The 27,020-nt window shown below is 42.6% G+C and overlaps 2 protein-coding genes across 3 annotated transcripts in view; both read left to right on the top strand.

Moving 5' to 3' along the window:
- Positions 1–1,837, top strand: part of eif2a (eukaryotic translation initiation factor 2A) — a 40,274-nt gene extending 38,437 nt beyond the window's left edge. For both annotated transcript variants that reach the window (XM_033031847.1, XM_033031848.1), the window contains exon 14: positions 1,612–1,837. In XM_033031847.1, the coding sequence (XP_032887738.1) occupies positions 1,612–1,677 (66 nt within the window). In that variant the 3' untranslated portion in view covers positions 1,678–1,837. The remainder of the gene's footprint in view (positions 1–1,611) is intronic.
- Positions 1,838–7,250: 5,413 nt separating this feature from the next.
- On the top strand, positions 7,251–26,343 carry selenot (selenoprotein T). The gene is made up of 6 exons (XM_033031850.1): positions 7,251–7,623; positions 18,301–18,411; positions 18,988–19,114; positions 20,668–20,755; positions 22,055–22,209; positions 25,018–26,343. Exons 1-5 carry the CDS (start codon positions 7,487–7,489, stop codon positions 22,177–22,179), a joined length of 588 nt encoding a protein of 195 aa, XP_032887741.1. The 5' UTR covers positions 7,251–7,486; the 3' UTR covers positions 22,180–22,209; positions 25,018–26,343.
- The last annotated feature ends 677 nt before the right edge of the window (positions 26,344–27,020 follow it).

Below are 27,020 nucleotides of genomic sequence, written 5' to 3'. Positions count from 1 at the left end.
TCAACACGGGGGAGGGGTGGGGGGTGTAGCTTTGATGGTTGGATGTCCAACAGCCTCTGTTCAGCCCTCTTATATCTCACTAAAATTGCAGATTATCATATGCAATCTTGGGTATAGCCTTTCCCTTTTAGGAGCAATCATTCAAGGAATTGCTTCATTTATTTTGCTGCAGAAACAAAGAACTGCAGATGCTGCTTTATACCAAAGACAGACACAAAGTGGTGGAGTAACTCAGTGGGTCAGCCAGCATCTCTGGAGAAAAAGGATGGGTGATGTTTTGGGTCGGGATCCTTCTTCAGACTGAAAGTAGGGGGTGGTAGTGGTAGATGAAAAGCTGGAGGCGAGAAAAAAACAGGACCAATCAATATTTACAAATAACCTCAGACAGGGCAGTGCCTGGTAGGTCCACTGTTGGTTAGGGAAGGTGTGATCTCAAGAGAAGCAATGTGGACCAAAGATCTTATAGCAAGCAAGATAGATCACTCGACGAAAAAGACGTAGTACGGTCATGGGCAGATTCATGGGTAATTTTCGGCCCCATTTCCGGCTTCCGTCTCCGCACCAAAGATCCCATAGGATACTAGTGCGGAGATGGAAGCCGGTTACGGAAACATCCTCGTAAAAATAAAAGTTATTTGGTAAAAATCTTCTCCTCATTTTCAGAATTATAATTTATTAACACAAACTGTTCCCCTGCAACGTTGATTACACTGCGGGTCGGGTTACGGAAATGGATGGAAAAAAGGCCCACGTTTCACTCCGTTGCGTACTACACGTCAGCCCATTGCATTTAGCAGGAGTGATCTATCTTGCTTGCTATAGGATCTTTGATGTGGACAACTATGGAACTAGTAAAACAACTAGGGTGGAGGAAGGGGGAAAGGAAGGAGGGAGGGCAGAGGGGAGGGGAGTGTAAGATTAAGTTATTTAAAATTAGAGAATTCAATGTTCTCCTGTTGGTTTTCTCTTAAATTTACTTGCAGAAGCACAGACGTAAATTTTTCCATGAACCAATAAAATTGGTCTGGGCAATAAACATAACTTTCGTTCTAAATATACATAATTAAAATGTACTTTATATTGACTCTCCGATGTTCTGTACATTGATTTGTACTGGGTTACAGTTCTACAGAAAACGTTTACTTTGTGTCATGTCACCCTCTCCCCCAAGAGGAATGTGATTGCCAGGTTTCTGGAGGTAGTCTTCAGTTGCGTTTCAGTGAGAGATAATTGACTTGTCACCACAGATGATACCTGACTGAAATGAACATTTCCTCATTTTATTGTAGCACAATGTTCTCAAACATTCTTCAAAAATTAATCATTAATTTTTCAAACACTTCATTCAGTAGAACTCGGCTTTATTCTTTCACTTTCTGGCGAAGGAACCATCTTGACTGAGACCAAAGCGAGACTCGGATCCAAGTATAATTTAAATCTTGGAACTCTCTGATTTTTGGTTTAAATTTAACCAATTGAGCTGTTGGGGAAATATAAGCTTTATGGCTTCTCATAAGTTCATATGTGATAGGAGAGAATTAGGCCATTTGTCTTCTTGGGTATAAATATTATTATTAGTTGCATTTTTTAACCATATCTCTCCATTTACAGTTGGAAAAAATGCAGAAAGAGGAAGCACTTTTAAAGGAACTAGAGGATCTGGAACTAGGTCTGTAAAGAGGATTGCAATACCTGGCTTCACATAAACATGGAAAATTATTTCATTATGAAATTTAAGTGATTAAAAAAATCTATATTCTATGCAATGTAAACGATTTGGATAGTGTTAAATGAACGTGTATTCGGATAAGCGAATAAAAAAATGCTCTACTGTCAATAAACCTGTATTTCTTTGGATCCGCAGGGTTTAGTTTAATTTAGTGATACAACATGGAAACATGGTAGTTTGGCACTCCAAGTCTACGATGGCCAGCGATCACCCCCGTACACTAGCACTATCCTACCCAATTTTTACCAGGCTAATTAACCTGCAAACCTGTACGCCTTTGGAGTGTGGGAGGAAATCGGAGCACCCGGGGAAAACCCGTGTGGTCACGGGGTGAATGAAGGAACTCCACACAGACATCATAATCATACTTTATTAGCCAAGATTGCTTTGCAACATACGAGAAATTTGATTTGTCTTACCAATAAAAAGCAACAAAACACACAAAATATATTTTAACATAAACATCCACCACAGTGACTCCTCCACATTCCTCACTGTGATGGAAAGCGAAAAAAAAGTTTGATCCTCTCCCTTCTTTGTTCTCCCGCGGTTGGGGCACTCGAGCCTTCCGTTGATGGGACAATCTTGGCTCCCGTAGCCGGCGGTCGGGCCCTCCTCATCGGGGCAATCAAGCTCCCGCATCGGGGGGATCTCAGCTCCCCCGCACCGGGCGATCAGACCCCGGGTCGGGGCTGGTCAAACCTCCTGCGACTTTGGAGCTTCCCGACATCAGTCTCTACCCGAGACTGCGAATCTCTCGATGGTGAAATCCGCAGGCTGCAGTTGGTGCGTCGATCTCAGGCATGGGATCGCAGGCTCCAATGGCAAGTCCACGTCCCCGCGCTGGGACTCAAAGTTAGTCTCGAGCAAGGCCGCCAGCTCAATGCTGTTAGGCCGCAGAGCGACTGGAGATATGATCCGGAAAACAATCGCATCTCCGGCAAGGTAAGAGATTGAAATAAAGTTTCCCCCGACCCCCTTCCACCATCCCGAACATAAAACAAACCAGAGAACAATAACACATACTTCTTAAAACATTAAAAATAATAAAAAAAGATGAAAAGACAGACAGACCGTTTATCAAGGTCAAGGTTTAACTTCTACCATGGTGGCATTTTTTGTCATGTTTTCTCCATATTCTCTGATGCCCAGAAGTATTAAAACATTTGTTTTGAATAAACTCAATGACTGCCCCCCCCCCCCCGCTCTTTGCAGTTGTGAATTTCACATGAAAAGTCTTTTCATCTGAGGCCTAAATTCCTGCCATTCATTTTGAGTTTGTGACTCTGGTTCGAGAGTCCTCAGCCAGGAAAAACATTCTCCATGCATCCACCCTTTTGAAACCAGTAAGAATTTTCTAAGTTTTCAGTTAGATCTCCTTATTCCTCTTAAGTTCATTAGTTATAGCCGAGAAACCTCCCCTATCATGTCCTGTACACAAATTAGCAAAACAAATCCAATCAAATTAATTGCAGACCTATCTCCTATTAATCCTATTCTTCTAATGTCTACGAGTACAGAGATCATCTCCGGACTTTCAGCAACACAGGACAATACAGCAGCCAATTTACGTGTTATATCAGCTATGGAAGATTGACCAGAAAATCTATTTTGTACTTTGATTAGGGACCAGGATATTCTTCTTGGGGAAATTCTTCAAATAACCAAATGAGAAATGTAATGTCCACCTGGAAGGAAAATAGCATTGCGGTTTCACATCTCATTTCAAAGACAATGTTGCGCCGAGCTAGATTATGTCTCCTAGTCTCTAGAGCAGAATGTCACCATTTGAACTCTGAAGCAAAAATTCTACCACTGAGCTAAATCTACACCGAGGCATGAAATAAAATAAAACATCAGATCTCAATTTGATGTAAAATGATTTACAAAGATTACAATATCAGAGCTTCCAACTCTCACGCTTTGAGCGTGAGAATCACGCCCTCAGGCAAACTCTCACGCCCTCACGCTGATCAGAAATTTCTCACGCTCTGTGGTGAGAAATTCTGTGATCAACGAAAATTTCAAAACTCGGATAAACTGCATGGTCTGCGGGCGTTGGAGAGCTGGGGCCGAGGGAGGGATGGAAGCAGCGGGCGGATACAGATGTGGGGAGTCGGGGCTGACGAGTGTTTGCGGGGCTGACGAGTGTTTGCGGGTCTGACGAGTGTTTGCGTGGCTAGCGTGTTGCTCGCTGCAGCTCTGGCCATGGAGCACTCTGGACAGTGCGAGTGTCCCAGGCCGTCGGGGGCGTCAGAAGCGCCGCTGCCGCGAGAGTCTCTGTGCCGAAGGAACAGACTCTCAAAGGGAGGTGGAGAGAGAGAGAGGGGAATGAGACAGGGAGACAGTGGGGAGAAGGGAGAGACAGAGGGGGCGTGAATGGAGAGAGAGAAGAGGGAGAGGGGGAGAAGAGAGGGGTGAGGGAAGAGAGAGGGTAGGAGAGAATGGGAGAGGGGGAAGAGGGGTGGTAAAAGAGGGAGAGGGGGAAAGAGATGGGGGGCAAAGAGAAAGAGGAGATAGAGACAGGAGAAAGAGGGGAGAGAGCAGGTGGGAGGGAGATATGGGGAAGAGAGGTGAGGAGATACAGAGAGGGGAGAGTGTGGAGAGGGAGAAAGGGAGAGGGAGGGAGAAAGAGAGGGGGGAGGGAGAGAAGAGGGGAGAGAGAAGAAAGAGAGGGGGAGAGAGTTAGGGGAAAGGGGAGAGAGTTAGGGGAAAGAGGAGAGAGGGAAAAGAGAGGGGAGAGTGATGTGGGAGGGAGAGGGGGGGAGAGAGAAGAGAGGGAAGGGGAGAGAGAGAGGGGGAGACGGAGGAGAGAGAGAGGGGGAGAGAGAGGGGTTGAGAGGAGAGAGTGCATCCTGGAGGACAACCAGTGGCTACTGGAAGTAAGTACCAAGCACTGGGTAGAAACGGTGGAAGATAGTGGACTTCAAATTGGGGTGGTTGGTGAAAGCATCCTGCTTGCCTGTTAGATTTTTACTTACTTTAACTGCAGGAAAAATGTTCCCGATGTTGGGGGCATTCAGAACCATGGGTCACAGTTTAAGAATAAAGGGGGGCCAGTTAGGACTGAGATGAGGACAAACTTTCTTCACGCAGAGAGTTGTGAATCTGAGGAATTCTCTGCCACAGAAGGCAGTGCAGGCCAATTCACTGGATGTTTTCAAGAGAGAGTTACATTTTTTCTTGGGGCTAACGACATCAAGGGTGCAGCAGGCAGTGAAGAAAGCAAATGGTATGTTAGCATTCATAGCAAAAGGATTTGAGTATAAGAGCAGGGAGGTTCTATTGCAGTTGTACAGGGTCTTGGTGAGACCACACCTGCAGTATTGCGTACAGTTTTGGTCTCCTAATCTGAGGAAATACATTCTTGCCATAGAGGGAGTACAGAGAATGTTCACCAGACTGATTCCTGGGATGGCAGGACTTTCATATGAAGAAAGACTGGATGGACTCGGCTTGTACACACTAGAATTTAGAAGATTGAGGGGGGATCTTATAGAAACTTACAAATTTCTTAAGGGGTTGGACAGGCTAGATGCAGGAAGATTATTCCCGATGTTGGGGAAGTCCAGAACTAGGGGTCACAGTTTAAGGATAAGAGGGAAGTCTTTTAGGACCGAGATGAGAAAATCATTTTTTACACAGAGAGTGGTGAATCTGTGGAATTCTCTGCCACAGAAGGTAGTTGAGGCCAGTTCATTGGCTATATTTAAGAGGGAGTTAGATGTGGCCCTTGTGGCTAAAGGAATCAGGGGGTATGGAGAGAAGGCAGGGATGGGATACTGAGTTGCATGATCAGCCATGATCATATCGAATGGCGGTGCAGGCTCGAAGGGCCGAATGGCCAACTCCTGCACCTATTTACTATGTTCTATGTTTCTATGATATGGGGAAAAAACAGGAAAGAGATACTGATTTTAGATGAATAGCCATGATCATATTGAATGGATGTTGTCCCGAAGGGCCAATGGCCTATTCCTGCACCTATTTTCTATGTTTCTATGCTTGAGTATATGGCAATAAAACTCGATCACTTGATTTTGAAGCATTCATGCATGGTGGAGGTATAATGTGGTCATAGAGTGATACAGTGTGAAAACAGGCCCTTCGGCACAACTTGCCCACACCCGCCAACATGTCCCAGCTACGCTACCTGCTTTTGGTCCATACCTCCAAACCTGTCCTATCTATGTATCAGTCTAACTTTTTCTTAAATGTTGGGATGGTCCCTGCCTCAACTACTTCCTCTGGCAGCTTGTTCCATACACCCATCACCCTTTGTGTGGATAACGTTACCCCTTAAAAAGTTACCTCTTAAAAATACTTCATACAAAAAACATTGAAATCATACTTCTACAGTGCACTAAAACATGATTTTAATACATCAAATTTCAAAAAGTTCTTACCGTGGGAGGGGGGACACCCTTCATCCACACCCTCTCCCCACTCGGTTGCTCCACTCCCTCACCGGGTACCCCCAAGGCCAGTAATCAGTGATCGCACAGCCTCCCCCCTTTCAAAAACGCTCCAATCCAATTTAAAACATATGTATTGCATTCAAGTGTGTTAAAAGACTCGCTACAGTATGCACCTTATTGCACAATTTCAAGCTGAAAAATGCAAATATTCCATACCAATGGGAGGGGGACACCCTCCTCCCACTCCCCCACCCCCGTCGCTATGCTCCCTCGGGCTTGGTCTCGCAATTTCTCACTCCCAACTCTCACCCAATGTTGGCAGCCCTGCAGCACCCACATTGCTCTGATATGTTGGTAGCAAGCTTTCTAGCTGCAAGTCTGTGCGCAGGATTGGTGCGAGAAACAGTATAGTCCAACCCAGGCAGACAGCAATGTCAGAGTATCAGAAGACCTGCCCATTGCTTATACATATTGCAATCATATTTGTATTTTGTTTGGTCAATAGGCAACAGTTTCTTTTTGTCACTTGTCTATAATTCAATAATGTCATACTCCGTAGTGTTCGGACCTATCTTTCAAGAAAACACCCCTGCTACTCATGTGCCCACCCCCAGGCTGATATCCCTTCCCTTGTTTGAGGGGTGTCCCCAAAGGACTCTGCCTCTCAGTCAATGTTCAGCAGCAGACGGTCACTAGACTGTGGGCCTCCCCCACAGAGCCTTGGCGTTTGCTGCACCAAGCTTCCCTCAGCACGTACTCATCACATACTCCCTTATAGCTCACAATCTCTAATCCAGGCAGCACCTTTCCTGTTCTCTCCCCAAAGCCGCCCAAGCTCACACTCTCTAAATCACACAGCGTCTCTTCTGTACTCTCTCCAAAGCCTCCACGACTCACATTCTCTAATCCAGGCAGCAACTTTTTTGTCCATAACAAGAGATCTTTTATTCTACAGACACAATTAACATTGCATTAGTCAATTCGTGCAGTTTGAACAAAAAACAGATAAAATTACATATTTGGCTTGAATGCCAGCATTGGGTTTGTGACGCCTACCTGTTGCTGTGGTCTCGGTTGGCGTCGCTAGGGGCGGAGGTCACGTGGTGGTGGGGAGCAGCGCAGGCGCAGTGGGTGCTGAGCTGTGCGCTCGTGGTCACGTGGTGCGGAGGGGCAGCGCAGGCGCGGTGGGTGTGGAACCTCTCGGTCACGTGGTGCAGAGGGGCAGCGCGTGCGCAGTGGGCGCCGCACCGTGCTCACGTGGTCCAGAGGCGGCGCAGGCGCAGTGGCCACCCGCAGGCACGGTCTCCGCGGTTACGGGAGTGGACCTGCCGGCAAGAGAATGATGTCGGGCGGCGTCGTCGCGCTGTCTTTCCTGCTCGTCGCTCTGACCTGTTTGGGCACGGCCGGCCAGGGGCTGGCCGACAAGCGGCTGAAGATGCAGTACGTTACCGGGCCGGTGCTGCGCTTCCAGATCTGGTGAGGCCAAAGGGACGGGCGAGGCTAACAAGTGGCGCGGCTCGGGCAGGAACGCTAGGCCGCCTGGCACCAACCCCCCAGAGCAGGCATCTTACACAACATGAGCCAAAACATGCATCCTCGGCTCCAAATCACACTTAGCATTTCGCACTGATACGCTTTTCAGTGTCTTAAATTTTAATCTTACAACTTGCTGACTAAATATTGTGGAATAAGGCTAGTATTGCAAAAATTACAAAGTAATGCGATGATTAATCTCTGAACGCTCAGGTTTTATTGGCATCCACTTGTATAATGGAGCAGCGCTGTCTGACGTTCAGGGTTCTAGCTCGTATTAAAAAATCAGTTAACATGTTGACATTGAATGCCATTGATTTTAATTATTATAATTTTTCAGTTCTAGGGCACTTAATAATTTAATGAAAAAACATTTTTCATTATCACTCAGTTTGTGATAAATTAATTAACTTCCAATTTGGAGTGGATAAGAAAGTGGGGTAACAGAACTAATGGCTGGCGTGGACTCGGTGGGCTGAAGGGTCTGTTTCCATGTTGCCTCTAAACCTTTGTGGTTTTCTAGGATAAGATTATGTGTATTTATATATATTCTGATTACATTTTAAACTAAGTAGTTTCCTCTTTTTCTAAATCTGAAGAAGGATCCTTCCCTGAAATGTCAACTATTCATATCATGCTGCCTGACCCTCTGAATTAATCCAGTATTTGTATTTTTAAAGGTCCTTTTAATTCATATGTTTCGGGAGATTACATTTCTTGCCTACTGTATGTTCCTTGTTTTTGAATTGCACAATTCAATTGCTTTAAATCTAAGGTTTCACTTTAACTAATTATTGAACAGTTCTATTTTACTGTATCATACTTCCTGTAGCAGGCCTAAATTTTCATTTTGTTTTATCATTATATAATTTAATGTATCCACATAAAATTAGTTCAATTTATTCCTTGTTGATTCATTTTATTCCCCAGTCTAGAGGTTAGTCTTGCAGATCTTTTTGGGCTACTTTTATAACTTGAATATTGCCTTTATGTGTTCAGACTAGAACTACAGATAGTGAGTGTGGTGACAGTGTCTCTGAACGCAGAAGGATGAATTAACCACAGATGCTGCTGTATCTGCTGAGTTGCTGCAGCAGTTTAAATTTTGCTGTCGATGACATAACAGTCCTGTTGTGTCTACAATGGATGTTGGTGGGCCTGAACCGTATCTGTCTAGATGTCTCACTGATCATTTTAGTTTTCATCCTGATTACTTTGACTGAATAGGTGTGTTTTCGCTGTATTTTTTCTAGAATGGACATCTGTAGAATGTGCAGCTACACTAGCGGCATTTTATCTTTCTAGAACCAAGTAATTGAGCCTAGCCTTCCCATCAACCACCTCCTTAACTACTTATTTTCTCTATTTACAGTGCATTGTGATTGTTGTGTCTAGCTGTAGAAGGCAGTTGGGTTTATTCTACAGTGTGTAGAATAAGGTTTTCATTCCACAGTGGCTCATGGCTGAGAACAGAGTTGTGTTCCCACCCTCCATTCCAATGATCAACATCCAACTCTCGTCTTGCTGACCTTAAGGGCCAAGTTGTGTCCTGACACCAGGATACAAGGTTCTTGATCTCTTTCCTGCAGTTTGTTTTTGGTGATCTTGTCAACAACAGGGCAAACTTAGAGGTAGAGTTGGTGTTATATTTGGCCACACTGTCTGAGGTGTACAGGGAGTTTTGCAAAGGATAGAGCACACAACCCTGCTGAATGCCAGTGAGAGTCAGGGTCGAGGAAATGTTATGATTAGTTCTAACACACTGAAATATGATGGTAAGGAAGTCCAGAAGCCTGTGCAAAATTTTGGAGATTAGCTTATTCAGTATTATGGTGTTGGAGGCTGAGATGTAGTCTTATTGTCTCGTTGAATCAGGGCTGAATGTAGTGTGTTGGCTTACAATGATATGTTGACCAACAAGATGGTAGAAGTGAATTATCTTGGTAAGTATAAGGACGGCATTTTGTGAACAAGTATTCTCAGTTGGGGAGTAGAATTGAGCTAAGACTGTCACACGAGGTGTTGGCTAAAATGTAGACACCACCTTTCTGCTTGTTTGAGCATTCCATATTGTCCATACAAAAAATTGAGAAATCCTCGCGCGGCGTAGCATGGTCAGGTTCGTCAAGGATGAGCCATGTTTCAGTAAAACAAAATCACAGCAGTCCCTAATATTTTGAAACAGCAGGTTTGCTCTCAGCTTTTTAATGTTGTTCTGGCACTTACTAGACAATGCTGGGGAGGTGTTGGGATTCTTGTCATTTCAGCGCACATGAAGCTGTCCCAACTACCATTCTTCCTTATTTTGTTTGTACTTATAACTATGTCATTAATGTTGGACTAATAGAGATCTTTCTGGCTTGATACACACTTAATATTTCATAGTATGGGAAGGAGGGACAGTTTTGAGTGAAATGGAATTGGAAACCTTGGTGTGGATATGTAATCAAATACTCAACTTTAAGGCAAATAAGACACAGTGGTTGCCCCATGGTTGATTAAATCTGGTTCAGCATTGGATATTCTTCCAGGGAGAGGATTGGAATCATTGTCTGAGGTGCAGGAGATGGTGGAAGGGTTGAGGTAAATGGTAATGGGACTGATTATTGGATGTTGTCATTGAACACATTTAAACTGATGCTGTGTTTGGATAGTATTGAAGTCATCATTTATAAGAAAGATGGGCCTGCATAGGTTTTGAGAAGGGGAGCCAGGTATTGACAGTGTATTTGTAGGATAATCTGAGCAGGGAATGAGAAATAAGGGAAGAGATAGCTTTTTGAAAGACACCAGAGGTAATCATTGGCAACTCCTTAATACAAGGATGATGATACAGTGCCAGGTGATGAAGGTTTTTGGTGAAACTTAGATGGTGAACAGTTCATTGCACAATCTCCAGGTTTGACTGCAAATGTGAGAGCTAACTGATATGTTTTGATGTGGTAATACCATTGCAGTTTGTTGCAACCCAGTACTTTCCAATGCGTGGGGTGGTTGCATTCCACCTGAAGCATATTCCCCGACAGACTCTCCCCCTCAATCCCCCTGGTCCACTTCCTCTGCCCTTTCTTTGTCGCGTCTGACCAAGGCCGCGCAGGTGAGGAAGGGGCTGAGCAGACCCCGCCCAGACAAAGCCACGGGTCCCAATGGTGTCAGCCCTAGGGTATTCAAGGAGTGTGCCAGCCAGTTGTGCAGAGTACTCCAGCATATCTTCAGCTTGAGCCTGGAGAGGGTTTCTGTGATGTGGAAGACATCCTGTCAGGTTCCTGCACCAAAGAGGATGTGTCCCAACTCCTCCAATGACGGCAGACTGGTGGCGCTGGCTTCACACATCATGATATCCCTAGAGAGGCTGGTGCCCACTTATCTGCGACTCCTGATTAAACCCTATTTGGACCCCCTGCAGCTTGCTTACCAAACAAAGATGGGATTGAGGACACCATCATCTACCTGCTCCATCGTTCCTAGGCTCACCTGGATAAGCAGGGAAGCATTGTGAGAGTTATGTTTTTTGGCTTCTCTAGTGGTTTTAACACCATCGGCCTGCAATGCTAGAGAGCAAATGGACGAAGATGCAGTTGGATGCTCCATTGGTGTCCTGTATTACCAACTACCTGACTGGACAACCACAATATGTCAGGCTGTGTCTTGGACATGGTTGTGAGCAACGCCCTACAGGGGACGGTCCTCTCTCCCTTCCTGTTCACTACACCTCGGACTCCTGCCACCTGTAGAAGTTTTTAGATGACTGCAATTGTGGACTGCATCAGTGGGGGGAGGGAAGCTGAATACAGAGGTGTAGACAACTTTGTTGAGTGGTGTGGGCCGAACCACCTGCCGCTCAATGCTGACAAGACTAAGGAGTTAATGGTGGACTTTAGGAGGAGAGGAACACCCCTGTCCCCTGTATCCATCAATGGTGTGGATGTGCGGTTTACCAGGGAGTACAAATAACTGGACTGGTCCAGGAACGCTGAGGCCCTGTACAAGAAGGGACAGAGCCGGCTGTACTTTTTGAGAAGGCTCTGCTCCTTCAATGTCTGCAGTAAGATGCTGGAGATGTTCTACCAATCAGTGGTAGCCAGTGCCATCTTCTTTGCTGCCGTGTGCTAGGGCGAAGGCTGCGGACGCCAATAGAATGAACAAACTCATCAGGAAGGTACACAAAATTGCTGGGGAAACTCAGCGGGTGCAGCAGCATCTATGGAGCGAAGGAAATAGGCGACGTTTCGGGCCGAAACCCTTCTTCAGACTGATGGGGGGTGGGGAAAGAAAGAAGGGAAAAGGGAGGAGGAGGAGGAGCCGAGGGCAGGCGGATGGGAGGGTGGGAGGAGACAGCTAGAGGGTGAAGGAAGGGGAGGAAACAGCACAGGCTAGCCAAATTGGGGGAATTCAATGTTGATGCCATAAGGACGCAAGGACCCCAGACGGAATATGAGGTGCTGTTCCTCCAATTTCCGCTGTTGCTCACTCTGGCAATGGAGGAGACCCAGGACAGAGAGGTCGGATTGGGAATGGGAATGCAATACATTACAAACCCACTGACTCACATGGCTATCTGGACTACACGTCTTCCCACCCTGCCCCCTGTAAAGACTCCATCCCCTACTCCCAATTCCTCCGCCTACGCCGCATCTGTTCCCAGGATGAGACATTTCATACCAGGGCATCGGAAATGTCCTCGTTCTTCAGGGAACGGGGATTCCCCTCCGCCACCATAGATGAGGCTCACACCAGGGTCTCATCCATACCCCGTAACACTGCTCTCTCTCCCCATCCCCGCACACACAACAAGGGCAGAGTCCCTCTGGTCCTCACCTTTCACCCCACCAGCCGGCAAATACAACACATAATCCTCCGCCATTTCCGCCACCTCCAACGTGACCCCACCACTCGCCACATCTTCCCATCTCCCCCCATGTCTGCCTTCCGCAAAGACCGCTCCCTCCGCAACTCCCTCGTCAATTCTTCCCTTCCCTCCCGCACCACCCCCTCCCCGGGCACTTTCCGTTGCAACCGCAAGAAATGCAACACCTGTCCCTTCACCTCCCCCCTCGACTCCATTCAAGGTCCCAAACAGTCGTTCCAGGTGCGACAAAGGTTCACCTGTATCTCCTCCAACCTCATCTACTGCATCCGCTGCTCTAGATGTCAGCTGATTTACATCGGTGAGACCAAGCGTAGGTTGGGCGACCGTTTCGCCGAACACCTCCGCTCAGTCCGCATTAACCTACCTGACCTCCCGGTGGCTCAGCACTTCAACTCCCCCTCCCATTCCCAATCCGACCTCTCTGTCCTGGGTCTCCTCCATTGCCAGAGTGAGCAACAGCGGAAATTGGAGGAACAGCACCTCATATTCCGTCTGGGGTCCTTGCGTCCTTATGGCATCAACATTGAATTCCCCCAATTTGGCTAGCCTGTGCTGTCTCCTCCCCTTCCTTCACCCTCTAGCTGTCTCCTCCCACCCTCCCATCCGCCTGCCCTCGGGCTCCTCCTCCTCCTCCCTTTTCCCTTCTTTCTTTCCCCACCCCCCATCAGTCTGAAGAAGGGTTTCGGCCAGAAACGTCGCCTATTTCCTTCGCTCCATAGATGCTGCTGCACCTGCTGAGTTTCCCCAGCAATTTTGTGTACCTTCGATATTCCAGCATCTGCAGTTCCCTTTTGAACACAAACTCATCAGGAAGGCTGGCTCTGTCCTGGGGGCAGAGTTGAATTCATGGGAGGTGGTCTTGGAGGTCTCTTCAAACTGTGGAACATCCTGGACAATATAGCTCAACCCCTCCGTGACACACTGGTCAACCTGACGAATACCTTCAGCAACAGACTGATTCCACCAAGATGCAGGACAGAACGCCACAGGAGATCCTTCTTCCCTGTGGCTATCAAACTGTACAACTCCTCCCCCTTCTATCATGGGGTAGACTGAGACTGACTCCCCACCCTCCCCAATCTTTGCACATCCCCAATCCTTTCAACTTGTCACTTTAATGTCATGTTTCATGTAATTTGAATTTTTGTATGACTGGTAGATCAATTTCCCTCCTGGGATAAATAAAGTTCTATTGTATCGTGATTAAAATCGGTGATTAATGCCACTTGGACCGAAATCGCCTACTATTGAGTTTTAAACAAAAAACAAATGTGGCGTTTCATTCCGAAATGTCGATCATCTCTTTGTCTCCACAGATGCTGCTTGACTCGCTGAGTTCCCCAGTTTTTTCTTTTAACCTTCAGATTTAATTATCTGCAGTTTCTTGTTTTTCTAACCAACCTTTGAGCGTCCAGGGCTGTAGGCTCTTTAAAAATTACCTCGAGTAAATTATTGCTTGAAAGAATTGATGAGTCATATTTTACTACATTTTAAATAAGGAAACGATTATTGACTTGTTGGATGACACTCTGAATGGAAACTGGTTAATAAATTGTAGAGAATGTGTTTTTATATAAATATACAAGGAATTGCAGATGCTAGTGTACAAACATAAAATAAAGTGCCAGAGTAATTTAGGTCAGCAAGGTTCTCTGGAGAACATGGATAAGTGATGTTTTGGGTCAGTTCTGAAGAAGGTTCCCAACCTGAAAAATTGCCTATCCTTGTTCTCCAGAGATGCTGCATGGCCCGCTGAATTAGTACAGCACAGCACAGCATAGGCCTCTGGGTAGTGTTGTGGAGCAGAGGGATCTAGGAGTACAAGTGCATGGTTCCTTCAAGATCTGGTTGCAGATAGATAAGGTGGTCAAAACGTATTTTGGCACTTTGGCCTTCATCAGTTAGAGTATTGAGTATAGAAGTTGGGAGATCATGTTGCAGTTGTATAAGATGTTGGTGATACCGCATGTAGAATATTGTGTTCAGTTCTGGGCACCATGTTATAGGAAAGATATTGTCACGTTTGAAAGGGTTCAGAAAAGATTTACGAGGATGTTGCCAGGACTTGATGGTGTGCGTTATAGGGAGAGGTTGAGTAGTCTGGGTCTATTCCATGGAGCGCAGGAGGATGAGAGGAAATCTTATAGAGGTGTACAAAATCATGAGAAATAGATCGGGTAGATGCACAGTCTTTTGTCCAGAGTCGGGGAATCAAGGACTAGAGGACGTAGGTTCAAGGTGACGTGGAAAAGATTTAATAGGAATCCGAGGGGTAACTTTTTCACTCAAAGAGTGGTGGATGTATGTAACAAGCTGCCAGAGGAGGTAGTTGAGGCTGGGACTGTCCCATTGTTCAAGAAACAGTTAGACAGGTACATGGAACGGACAGGTTTGGAGGAACATGGACCAAGCGCAGGCAAGTGGGACTAGTGTAGCTAGGACATTGTTGGGCGATGTGGGCGAGTTGGGCCGAAGGGCCGGTTTCCACTCTGTCACTTTATGATTCTATGACACTTTTTTAATATGTCATTACAAAAGTAGGTAGTTTTCTTCAAGTAAAGCACCTCTCAGCAGTTCCAATGGTTAAACTAACTCACAAATTTTTTTTTTTCGCATTTGCTTCTGCACTCTACATGTCCTATTTCTGTGACTAAGTTGGGTAGACCCGATGTGATCATCAGGAACCTTTTGATACAGTGATTGGTGATGATTATCTCTGAAGTCTTTTCATGATCCTGTCCTTTGTATCATTTTTCCACATGAGGTGTGACTGAGTAGTGGTTTGTTTCTTGGACAAATCTTTCTATTCATGCCTTTTCTATCCTGAGTTGATAAGAAAGATGAAAGAAGAAAATTTTATTTGTGATTGTTGTTTCAACTGTTGTGCGATGAGCTAAAAGCTGAAGAGAATTTAAAACATGCAGTCGTAGGGTAGTAAGGCATGGAGGAGGACTAGAGTGGAGGCGGGGTATTGGAAATGGGATGGCAGATGATACAGAAAGAGGTGGGATGAGACAGCCGATTAAAAGGGTACAGTTTCCAGGAAAGGAACTTCCGCAAAACTAGCTAGAATTTCCTGTTTTTACTTGCAGCGTTATTTTGCTGAATTGCATAATGTCCATGTTTGCTTGCATATAGACATAATGATTAAAACATGTTTTTTTGTGATACATTGAGTCATTATAATACTTTTTGTTCCAATTATGAGCAATGGATAATTAATTGCATTGAGTTTGAGGAGACAAGTTCACTGAACTATTTTACGATTAATAATTCAGCAATATTGGGACATAGTTAACCTACTGATTTTTATTTCCATAAAATAAGGAAGCAAGCTATTTGCCAAATGTTTAATTGAATAGATTATCAATCTACATCATCAGGAAAATTTAATAAGGCTTGTACATTGTAGCCAGTCGGATTTTTGTCATCTGCTGATGATAAAGTGGAAAACTGAAGAGAACATGAGGTTGCAAAGGGACATGGGTTCAATGACTGCAAAGTTTTTTCAAATAATGTAGATGTAGGAAAGGTTGAGTTTGTCTGTTTTGCAAGAAAAACTAATGGGGTATATTCTCTGAATGGTGAGAAATTGCACAAGGATTTAGTGCATATTTTCAAAAGTGTAGTATGCAAGTAAGTTTACAGAATTTCATTTATTTTTGCTTGGGTGTATAACTACTGGAGTCCTGGGTGAAAAGGGACTTGTTTGAAACACGCAAGATCATGGGACGGGCTAGACAGGGTCTATGTGTGTCTTGTGGGAGAATGCTAAACGAGGGGTTGCTATTATAAAACAGGTTTCCCATTTAAGGCAGATAAGGCAAACTTTTTTGAGGACTGTCATTGGGATTTTCTTCCTCAAAGGTTGGTGTACACAGTCTTTTGAGTATTTTTAAGATGAAGCTAGTTAGATATCTGATAAGCAAGTAGATGAAAGATCATCCTATGTTAATGGGAATGCTGAGCAGAGATTAATATGATAAGCCATGATCTTCCAATTTTGCTTTTGAAGCTCTTCTATTCCTAACTCCTAAGAAAGCAGCTGAAATTTGTAATCTCTATTTTTAGCATTTATAGAAACATTCTTTCTTTCACTTGCAATTAAAACAAAATACACCCTACATCTGACTAACAAAACATGGTTAATGATCTGGATTTTTGTTTAAATAGTAACCTAAGCTTCGAACTTCTTCCAAATCCTACTGTTCAATGGTAGGCAGGTTGTTCCAATTAAATTTTATGATTTTATTTTATTTTGATCAGCCCACTGGGTGCAAACATGACGAGGGGTTTCACAAAATCTTTCCATACTTTATGTAACATGGTGTGAAATGGTCATGTTCCAAAAAATGAATCATGTTTTAGTGTGGTAAATATTTACAAGCTGAAATCTAAACATTTTCAGCATGATGATTACTGCAGGGTCTGTAGTGATTGTGTTAATTTCAGGACAAGTAATTAATGTTGTGATTGTGTCTGATTCCAATACCACCTCTGACAGTTATATAACTATATATCCAGCAATAACTTTTTTTTAAACTTTCCCCTCAAATCCCTTTTTAAAACTCCTTTTTTTCTCATCATAAATCCAAGGTATAAATGATGTACTGTATTCATTCTTTAAATGTTCACCACACCCTATCCATCATCCTCCCTTACAGTGAAACTCTCAATATATCATAGACAAATTGTTCCAAATGCCTTTATAATTACCTACATTAAATTTAGGATTTTGTGAATTAAACTCATATGGTCATAAGTGATAAGAGATGAATTAGGTAATTCGGCCCATCGTCTACTCCGCCAATCAATCATGGTTGATCTGTCTCTCCCTCCTCACCCCGTTCTTCTGCCTTCTCCCCATAACCCCTGACACCCGTACTAATCAAGTATCTATCTATCTCCGCCTTAAAAATATCAATTGACAGCCTCTAGAGCCTTCTGTGGCAAAGAATTCCATAAATTCACCACTCTGACTAAAGAAATTCCTCCTCTCCTTCCTAAAGGAACGTCCTTTAATTCGGAGGCTATGACCTCTAGTTCTAGACTCTCCCACTAGTGGAAACATCCACTCTATCCAAGCCTTTCACTATTCGGTATGTTTCAATGAAGTATGTTTCAAACCTCCCAGCACATCCTTCCTCAGATATAGTGCCCAAAATTGCTCACAATACTCCAAATGCAGCCTGACCAGTGCCTTGTAGATCCTCAGCATTACGTACCTATTTCACTTTCATCTTAATGGCAGAATCCTTCATGTTATGGTCACTTATACCTAAAGCACGCCATACAGCAAGATCATTAACTAGTAGAACTAAGGGACTGCAGATGCTGGCTTACAAAAAGAGACGAAGTGCTGGAGTAACTCAGCGGGCCAGGCAGCATCCCTGGAGAATATTGATAGGTGACGTTTCAGGTTGGGACCCTTCTTTATTAACTAACGCTGTTTCAAGCCTATTTCCGAGTAGGCGCTTCAAAATACTGGCATAAGTAAATTCAGAACACATTTTAATAAGTCATCCTCTAAGATACCACTGTTTAGGAGACCTATGATCTGCATCTTTACTTGTTGAGCCATTATCCTTTCTCACTGTTTTGATTTTACCCGTTTAATATCCTTCTGAATTACTGTTTGGTAAGAATCTGCACTGCAAAATATTTAGTTATGCTGCAATGCCTTAAAAATTTACGATGAAGCAGAAGATTCAGTCCCTTCAGCTAATTGCATTTTGTTCTTTCTCGTTTAGTATCTCCTGAGGATACAGAAGGGTGTTTGAGGAGTACACGCGGGTTATAAGCCAGCGGTATCCCGACATCCGTATTGAAGGAGAAAATTACCTTCCACAACCTATCTACAGGTACGTTGTTTCATGGATGCTGAAAGTAATTCTTAATGGGCTTGTCCCACTTAGGCGATTTTTCAGCGGACTGCTGGCGACTAGAACATCTGGCAACTGGAACGGCGACTGTCAGAGTGGCGCGCGCACACACACACACACACACACGCACTCGCACACACACACACACACACGGCTAAAGCACAGTGTATGGTAAGTCCTTTAAAAGAGGGGGAGAGCATTGGTTGGGACACTGAAAAATGTCATGTGCGTCTTTGAATGGGGCTGTAGGAAAACTGGAGATTTGTTTACTTAAAATGCAGCACCTCATCACTGCATTACCGTGTTGGCTTGTTTGATGTGCTTGAGCTCTGAAGTAGAGGTTAGATTCACATTTATGACTCCAAGGTGAGAGTAACATCTCTGATTTCTGCTCTGCGATTTAAGAAACGACAACTATTTAATAGACATCTGGGAACTGGTGGCTTTTCTGGCAATCATTGACAGCTTAAGCTTTCTTTGTTCCAATCAATTGGTTTAGTGTTAATGTAAGGAGTATTATTATGCTACAGTGTTTAACTTTTATGTTTTATACAGACACCTAGCATCCTTTCTATCAGTCTTCAAGCTGGTCTTAATAGGACTAATTATAGTTGGCAAAGACCCCTTTCCTAGTTTGGGCATGGAAGCACCTAGCATCTGGCATTGGAGTCAGCAGAACAAGGTAACTATATCCCATGAAAAATGCATTATAAAGCATGTCATTTTTAGTATTCGCAAAGTAACTTTCTGTAAGACTTTAGAGATACAGCGCAGAAGCAGGCCCTTTGGTCCACCGAGTCCACATCGACCAGTGATCACCCCATACACTAGAACTATCCTACTCACCAGAGACAATTTTTAACAAAATCAAATAACTTACAAACCTAACGTCTGGAGTGTGGAAGCAAAACCCTCCAGAGAATGCAGCCCATTCTATTTATTTTTTCACCATGTGGTAAACCTGAACCAGGTTCTGAACTAGTTGTGATTTTTCATGGCACTTCTTCTATGACAGATGCATCCTCTATTAATTAATGAAACAACTCTATATAATATTCCAGGAGCAATCTCATCAAGATTCTATACAACTGCAGTAAGAAATTCCACACAACAATGCGTTCTCCAATTTTAACAGCAAAGCTGTTTTAACTCGTGTAGTTCGTACCAAAAACAATTTGGCAATTTTTTTTGCAGTATCCTCATGCTGAAAATATAGTTTAGTTGAGAGATACAGTGTTGCCCAACTTGCTATGTCTCAGCAATTTTTTTTTGTAGTATAGTATGAATGACCGTTTTCCACGAGATGTCACGACACAAATGCAATTTTTCATGTTCATAAGTTATAGGAGCAGAAGTAGACCATTTGACCCATCGCGTCTACTTTACCATTCATTCATGGCTGAGCTATTTTTCCCTCTCAACCGTATTATCCTGGCTTCTCCCCATGATCCCTGACACCCTTACTATTCAAGAAGCTATCAAGCTCCACCTTAAAATTATCCGAGGACGGTCTAAACAGCCATCTGTGGCAATGAATTCCACAGATTCACTACCATCTGACTAAAGAATTTCCTCCTCGTCTCCTTTCTGAAGGTGAATCTTTTATTCTGAGGCTATGCCCTCTGGTCCTAGATTCTCCCACTAGTTGAAACATCAACTCTATCCAGGCCTTTCACTATTCGGTAAGTTTCAATGTGGTTTCCCCTTGTCCTTCTAAACTGCAGCAAGTGACGTCAAACGCTCATCATATGTTAACCGAATCATCCCTGGGATCAATTTTATTATGAGGGTGAGCTGTACACTGATTTCACCAACTGGCTCACTGGCTATTCCATTTTGCTTTTAATTGTGGGTGCAACTGGAAATCTATAATCTTCATAAATTGTAAATTTGCTTCATTGATAAATCCCAGACAGCATTTTATTTGGACAGCATTACAATCATGTTGCCAATTATGCTGATGCACAAGTACCACACAACAATCCTTCCTTAAAACATGACCATACAAAATAAGTACTAATTAGGGGAAATGTTGCAGACGTGCAAGACATTCGTTTATCTGTCCATCTGCAATTGTAATTTGCTTATTGTCACTCTGCACTGTTGTTTTTTAAACCTGACTTTGGATTAGCTTAATCTATTTATGATGAAAGATGTTACGGAGAACATTATTGGGGAATTTTATTCATTAGGCATTTGCATTAAAACTGACTGCATTTTTATTTTCTTACCTAGATTTATGCATGCATGATGGTGTTCTTCCTGAGTAACATGATTGAAAATCAGTGTATGTCTACTGGTGCATTTGAGGTTACATTAAATGGTAAGTCATAAAGTTGCATCTTTGCTCTCCTTTAAAGTCCAGCAAATTTAAAGAAATGGTTGCTAAAGATAGACTGCATTTGAACAAGACCTGGTGAAACAAACTTGCCTATAATTTCAATATTTGCAAAATTAAAAGACGTGGTAACGGCTGATAAATCAGATCAATTTGATTCCAATTCATTGTCTTGGATTGAGTGGGAGGGGGGGGGGGGGGGAAATGGAACAAAACTGATGTAATTTTTAATCACAATTTTGTCCTGTTGTAAAGGGCTTTTTTATTCTAATTAGTTGGTTTTCCATTTATTTTATTCACAAGAATGTAACAACTGCAGAAAGTTATAGAATCAAAAGCATGCCAAAGGATTAATGGTATCTGCTGCAAGTTTTCATCAGTTCCTTTTTTTATTCCTCATTTTATCTGAATTTTTAAGAAGATGGAAGTAGGCACTTGTAGGATTGTACTCTAAAGCGTTACTTTAATTTTCACGCAAAAAATTGACGGGAATCTTATCTGTGTTTGATCTGTAATTATACTTATTAACACAATTACAAGTGGAATTTCAAACTGCTGTCTCTTTAAATTCTGCATTGTCAAGACCTGATTGCCTTAGGTGCATTGGTCGATCAGCGAAAGAATCTTGTTTCGTATTTGAGAATAATAATCTCGATTCATCTGCTTGGAGATGTCAATCAGCTTTATGCAACTCACCCACTCCATTGCAGTATCTGACCTTCACTATTTCATTCCTCGGTTTAAAAACTTGGAATTCATGGAAAATTGAAAATGACCATTTGTGTAATTGCATAAGTAAACTTGGTACCTACAGAATGTTAGAATAAACACCTTTGCACAAGGTGACAGCCATAGCAGATCACCCAAACAGGTTTACTGGCTGTCTGGTATTTAACAATGCAGGTATCTTACAATGTATCTTTGGGGTGTTTGAGTGTTCGACCATGTTAAAAGTTGTATGATTGAGTGTTCAATCATGTTAAAATTTGTGGAAACTTGCTTTGTTGTACAAATAGATGCCAAATTATTTGAACACGTAGTAGCCAGGTTATTAGAGGATCAGAGTTTTTAGCAGCCGTTCAACTTCTAATGCTTATCGGAGATAAGCTAGGCCTCTAATTCAGAGGCATAAGCTCCACTAAATCTATTTTAGGTATTGGTTTATTGTGTCTAAAAAAGTTTTCTTTATTGGGAGTCAAATGTCCTGCTTCTCATGGATTGGAAATAACTGCTCTAATTATCACCCAAGTGTTGATGATTATAATGTTTTAAAATAATTTTCAGATGTTCCAGTGTGGTCCAAGCTAGAATCTGGCCATCTTCCATCCATGCAACAACTTGTGCAGATTCTCGACAATGAAATGAAACTCAATGTCCACATGGATTCAATCCCACTTCATCGATCTTAGCTAAATCTCAAGCATTGGCAAGGCTTTTCTGTAAGTAATTTTTTTCCGAAATAATATCTTTCTTATCCTTGTGCATTATATTTAGAATATACCCACGGCAACCCATTTATCAGTCATATCTTGGGAGTATTTTCTTTTCTTTTTTGGTTCAACGTCAATTTTATTCAGTAAGATGCATTCTCCCCCCACTATAATCAGTCTAAAGAAGGGTCCCAACCCTAAACGTCGCCTGTCCATTCCCTCCACAGATGCTGCCTGAACCACTGAGTCTCTCAAGCACTTTTATGTGATCCCCCCACGTATAGCTCAGAAAAGTTGTTTACTTATCTTTGTTATAGTCCTTGGATCTAGGAACATGGTCTATATTTAAAAAAAACTAAAGTACTGGAGATACTCAGTAGGTTGGACCTTGGTTCTAACTAGGGGTCTTTAACATGAAATAGTTCTGTTTTTCTTCCCACAGTTGCTGCCTGACCTGCTGAGTATTTCCAGCAACTGTTTCAATTTTCGATTTGCTGCACTTAGTGTTTCAATTTTCCCCTTTATAAAGAACATTACTTAATTTTGTGCAGGGTGGGGGGGAGAGAGAAAGAGAGATTTGGTGTATAAATAGAATAGAAATGGCCAAAGACAGCACTTATTTGGTGGAGAAAGAAACGAGAGTTAACATTTTAGGTCTGCTTTTGCATTTTCTTCTTTACCAATCCCTTTACCAAACTCTCGCCCTCTATCAGTCCTTTTAACATATAATCTCCTGCATTTCATTCTTTCACAACCTTACTTTTTCCCTCTTTCCACCATCCTCCGTCCCACACCTCTGCATTTTAACACTTGATTCAGCTTGGAAATGCCATTGACTGTTTCACTCCATTGAAACTATTTAACCAGTATTTTCTGTTTCATTTTGAGTGCTCAGCATTTGTAGTATTTAGCTTCTGGATTAGCGTACACATTTATAGAAACATAGAAATTAGGTGCAGGAGTAGGCCATTCGGCCCTTCGAGCCTGCACCGCCATTCAATATGATCATGGCTGATCATCCAACTCAGTATCCCGTACCTGCCTTCTCTCCATACCCTCTGATCCCCTTAGCCACAAGGGCCACATCTAACTCCCTCTTAAATATAACCAATGAACTGGCCTCGACTACCCTCTGTGGCAGAGAGTTCCAGAGATTCACCACTCTCTGTGTGAAAAAAGTTCTTCTCATCTCGGTTTTAAAGGATTTCCCCCTTATCCTTAAGCTGTGACCCCCTTGTCCTGGACTTCCCCAACATCGGGAGCAATCTTCCTGCATCTAGCCTGTCCAACCCCTTAAGAATTTTGTAAGTTTCTATAAGATCCCCTCTCAATCTCCTAAATTCTAGAGAGTATAAACCAAGTCTATCCAGTCTTTCTTCATAAGACAGTCCTGACATCCCAGGAATCAGTCTGGTGAACCTTCTCTGCACTCCCTCTATGGCAATAATGTCCTTCCTCAGATTTGGAGGCCAAAACTGTACGCAATACTCCAGGTGTGGTCTCACCAAGACCCTGTACAACTGCAGTAGAACCTCCCTGCTCTTATACTCAAATCCTTTTGCTATGAAAGCTAACATACCATTCGCTTTCTTCACTGCCTGCTGCACCTGCATGCCTACTTTCAATGACTGGTGTACCATGACACCCAGGTCTCGCTGCATCTCCCCTTTTCCTAGTCGGCCACCATTTAGATAATAGTCTGCTTTCCTGTTTTTGCCACCAAAATGGATAACCTCACATTTATCCACATTATACTGCATCTGCCAAACATTTGCCCACTCACCCAGCCTATCCAAGTCACCTTGCAGTCTCCTAGCATCCTCCTCACAGCTAACACTGCCCCCAGCTTAGTGTCATCCGCAAACTTGGAGATATTGCCTTCAATTCCCTCATCCAGATCATTAATATTAATATATATTGTAAATAGCTTGGGTCCCAGCACTGAGCCTTGCGGTACCCCACTAGTCACTGCCTGCCATTGTGAAAAGGACCCGTTTACTCCTACTCTTTGCTTCCTGTTTGCCAGCCAGTTCTCTATCCACATCAATACTGAACCCCCAATGCCGTGTGCTTTAAGTTTGTAAACTAATCTCTTATGTGGGACCTTGTCGAAAGCCTTCTGGAAGTCCAGATACACCACATCCACTGGTTCTCCCCTATCCACGCTACTAGTTACATCCTCATATAATGACATTATAATTACAGTCAAAGAATTTTGAGTGATCCGTAAATCACAGAACAGCGAATCGGACTAAATGAAGAGCATATCTTGCATTCACCGCACAACCTCTAACTCAAAAAGTACATGTTTAGTTTAGAGATATAGTATGGAAACAGTCCCTTTGTCCCACCGAGTCCACACCATCCAGCAATTTTCCCACATACATTCACACTATCCTACACACTAGGGACAATTTACAATTATTGCCAAAGCCAATTAACCTACAAACCTGTACATCTTTGGAGTGTGTGTGGAAACCGGGAAAACCCAGGCGGTCATGGGGAGAACGTACAAACTCCGTACAGACAGCACCTGTTGTCAGGATCAAACCCAGATCTCTGGCGCTGTAAGGCAGCAGCTCTATCTCTACGCCACGTGTTTACCGTATTTGAATTTCATGTGATGTGAATGAACAATGTTCCTTACAATGAAATTATTTAACAGGATGGAGACTTTTTTTGTCCTATATGCATAGCGATATATCAAAAGCATTTTGTCCTATTTTCTGTTATTGCAATTAGTTGTACAAACTTGCACGCCAAACGTATCATCTGGAGATGTCTTTGTTTTATATGTTGCAATTTTATATGTTGCAGATATTTGAGAGGGCATTTTCTAAGACTGGTAAGACTGATGACTATGAAGGACTGCACTTAAAGCAGCACCGACTGTTTGTGCAGACTGGATGTTGCCTACATCAGGCATACTGAACCTTTGAAAGCCTCCTCTTAAAATGGAAATGTCTTCAGTGCTCAGATACACTGATCATGTTCACCTTGTAGTGTACTGCACATATATCAGATTGTAATATGAACATAGTTTCTTTTTTATATGTAATTTAATATGACTTTGTGGAGGCATTTAATGAAATGATGATACAAGTGGCAAATAACAGTTGTTATTTTGTGTTTTTAAATGAGTGGTATACTGTAAATTTTATGTTTGATATTGTACTTTAGAAATTTATTAATTTAATTGCGGGTATATTTTCAATCTGTAACCCTCATGAAAGCCTATTTGAGCACTATGTAGAAGGTTAATGCTTGCCATTAGTACTTTGTACTAATGTCATTAAGTTGGAACCATACACTGAAATAATTGCCAACAAGTAAAACTTTTTTTTTCTCTCTCCCTAATCTAGCACTTTCAAATAGTCTAAACTGTTTATCACAATTTGAGCAAATAACCATCCAGGTCGGGTTTTTTAAAGATTGACTTGGTGAGTGCACCATCATTGGTTCAAGGTGTATAACAGCTGGATAGGAAGGTTTGCCCAAAAGTTAGTTAAAATGTCTTCAGTTATCCTCTGTGAGACAGGGGAGGAGTAAACCTGGAACCTGGAGAATTTAAATGCTAATATGTTAGAATGAAAATAAAGTTTTAATCCAGTGAATGCTGAAGTTAAAGTTTGACACAATGAAAGGGGGGGGGGGGGGGGGGGGGGGGGGGGGGGTCACTGCACACTCAGACTTAATTGGAATGCAAAATAAATCCTTAAGCTTGTATTAGTTACAAACTGGACATCAAATTCATTTGTAAAGGTGATGTGTGAATTCTTACCTGGTTCTTGAGATTTAATTTGAAATAAATATGAGATTTAATTTGAAATAAATACTTTTGGTCAATTTCCTGCTCATTAATGCTACTGCCACATTTTGGGATTATTATTTTCTGATTACTTGTATACCATAAGAAAGTGTAATTTTTTTTTTTTTTGCTAACACTTCAGATTTCTCTCTTTACTGACCTGATTCGTGTTATAGGTTTTAATGGAAATTGAGCATTTCTTAAATATCTTGACGGATGCACTGTGCTAAAGTTTGAGATGCATTCAGCTCAGTTAAATATTTCTAATACCCTTGATAACTGTCTGCCAGCAAAAAACTATATCAACCTGTTATATTAAAAAGATATTTAATGAATCGAAGCAGTGAATTATTGGTTGTCACGTACGCACACTCACGCTGAGCAACATTTCTGATGAATCTTTCACCGCATGTAGGCTGTTGTTTGAGAGGGGGCAACAGAAGTGGATGGGATTTGAGAAAAGGAAGGTGCACAATGACACATCATAAAATACACCATCCTTATTTATCCATCGTCTATCCGCTGAGACATCCACCCAGATCATTTCTGAGTCACCTCCACTCCATGACGACATATTTGACAATTTAAAATGTTAATTCAGTATTTTGCACAGTCATATGTTACCACCTGTGCAATTTAACTTTTTTTTTTCCTCTTCCTTTGTCTGTAGACAAAAAAGCTGGAGAAACTCAGCGGGACAGGCAGCATCTATGGAGCGAAGGAATAGTTGACATTTCGGGTTGAGAACCTTCTAGAGTCTGAAGAAGGGTCTCGACCCGAAATGTCAACTATTCCTTCGCTCCATAGATGCTGTCCCACTGAGTTTCTCCAGCTTTTTTGTCTACCTTCGATTTTTCCAGCATCTGCAATTCTTTCTTAAACATCGTAATTATTTGAATCATCATCTTTTGCAGAATAAGTTGCCAAATGTCAGTCTTGAGTCCATTTTCACAAATCTTTCAATAAACTGCTTTTAGGCAAAGGCTTTTTTTCTATAACAAAAAATGTAAAA

Source organism: Amblyraja radiata, chromosome 13, assembly GCF_010909765.2.
Source record: "Amblyraja radiata isolate CabotCenter1 chromosome 13, sAmbRad1.1.pri, whole genome shotgun sequence".
NCBI classification, from domain to species: Eukaryota; Metazoa; Chordata; class Chondrichthyes; order Rajiformes; family Rajidae; genus Amblyraja; species Amblyraja radiata.
Note: the sequence above shows the minus strand (reverse complement) of the source record. Positions and strands in the feature narration are given on the sequence as shown.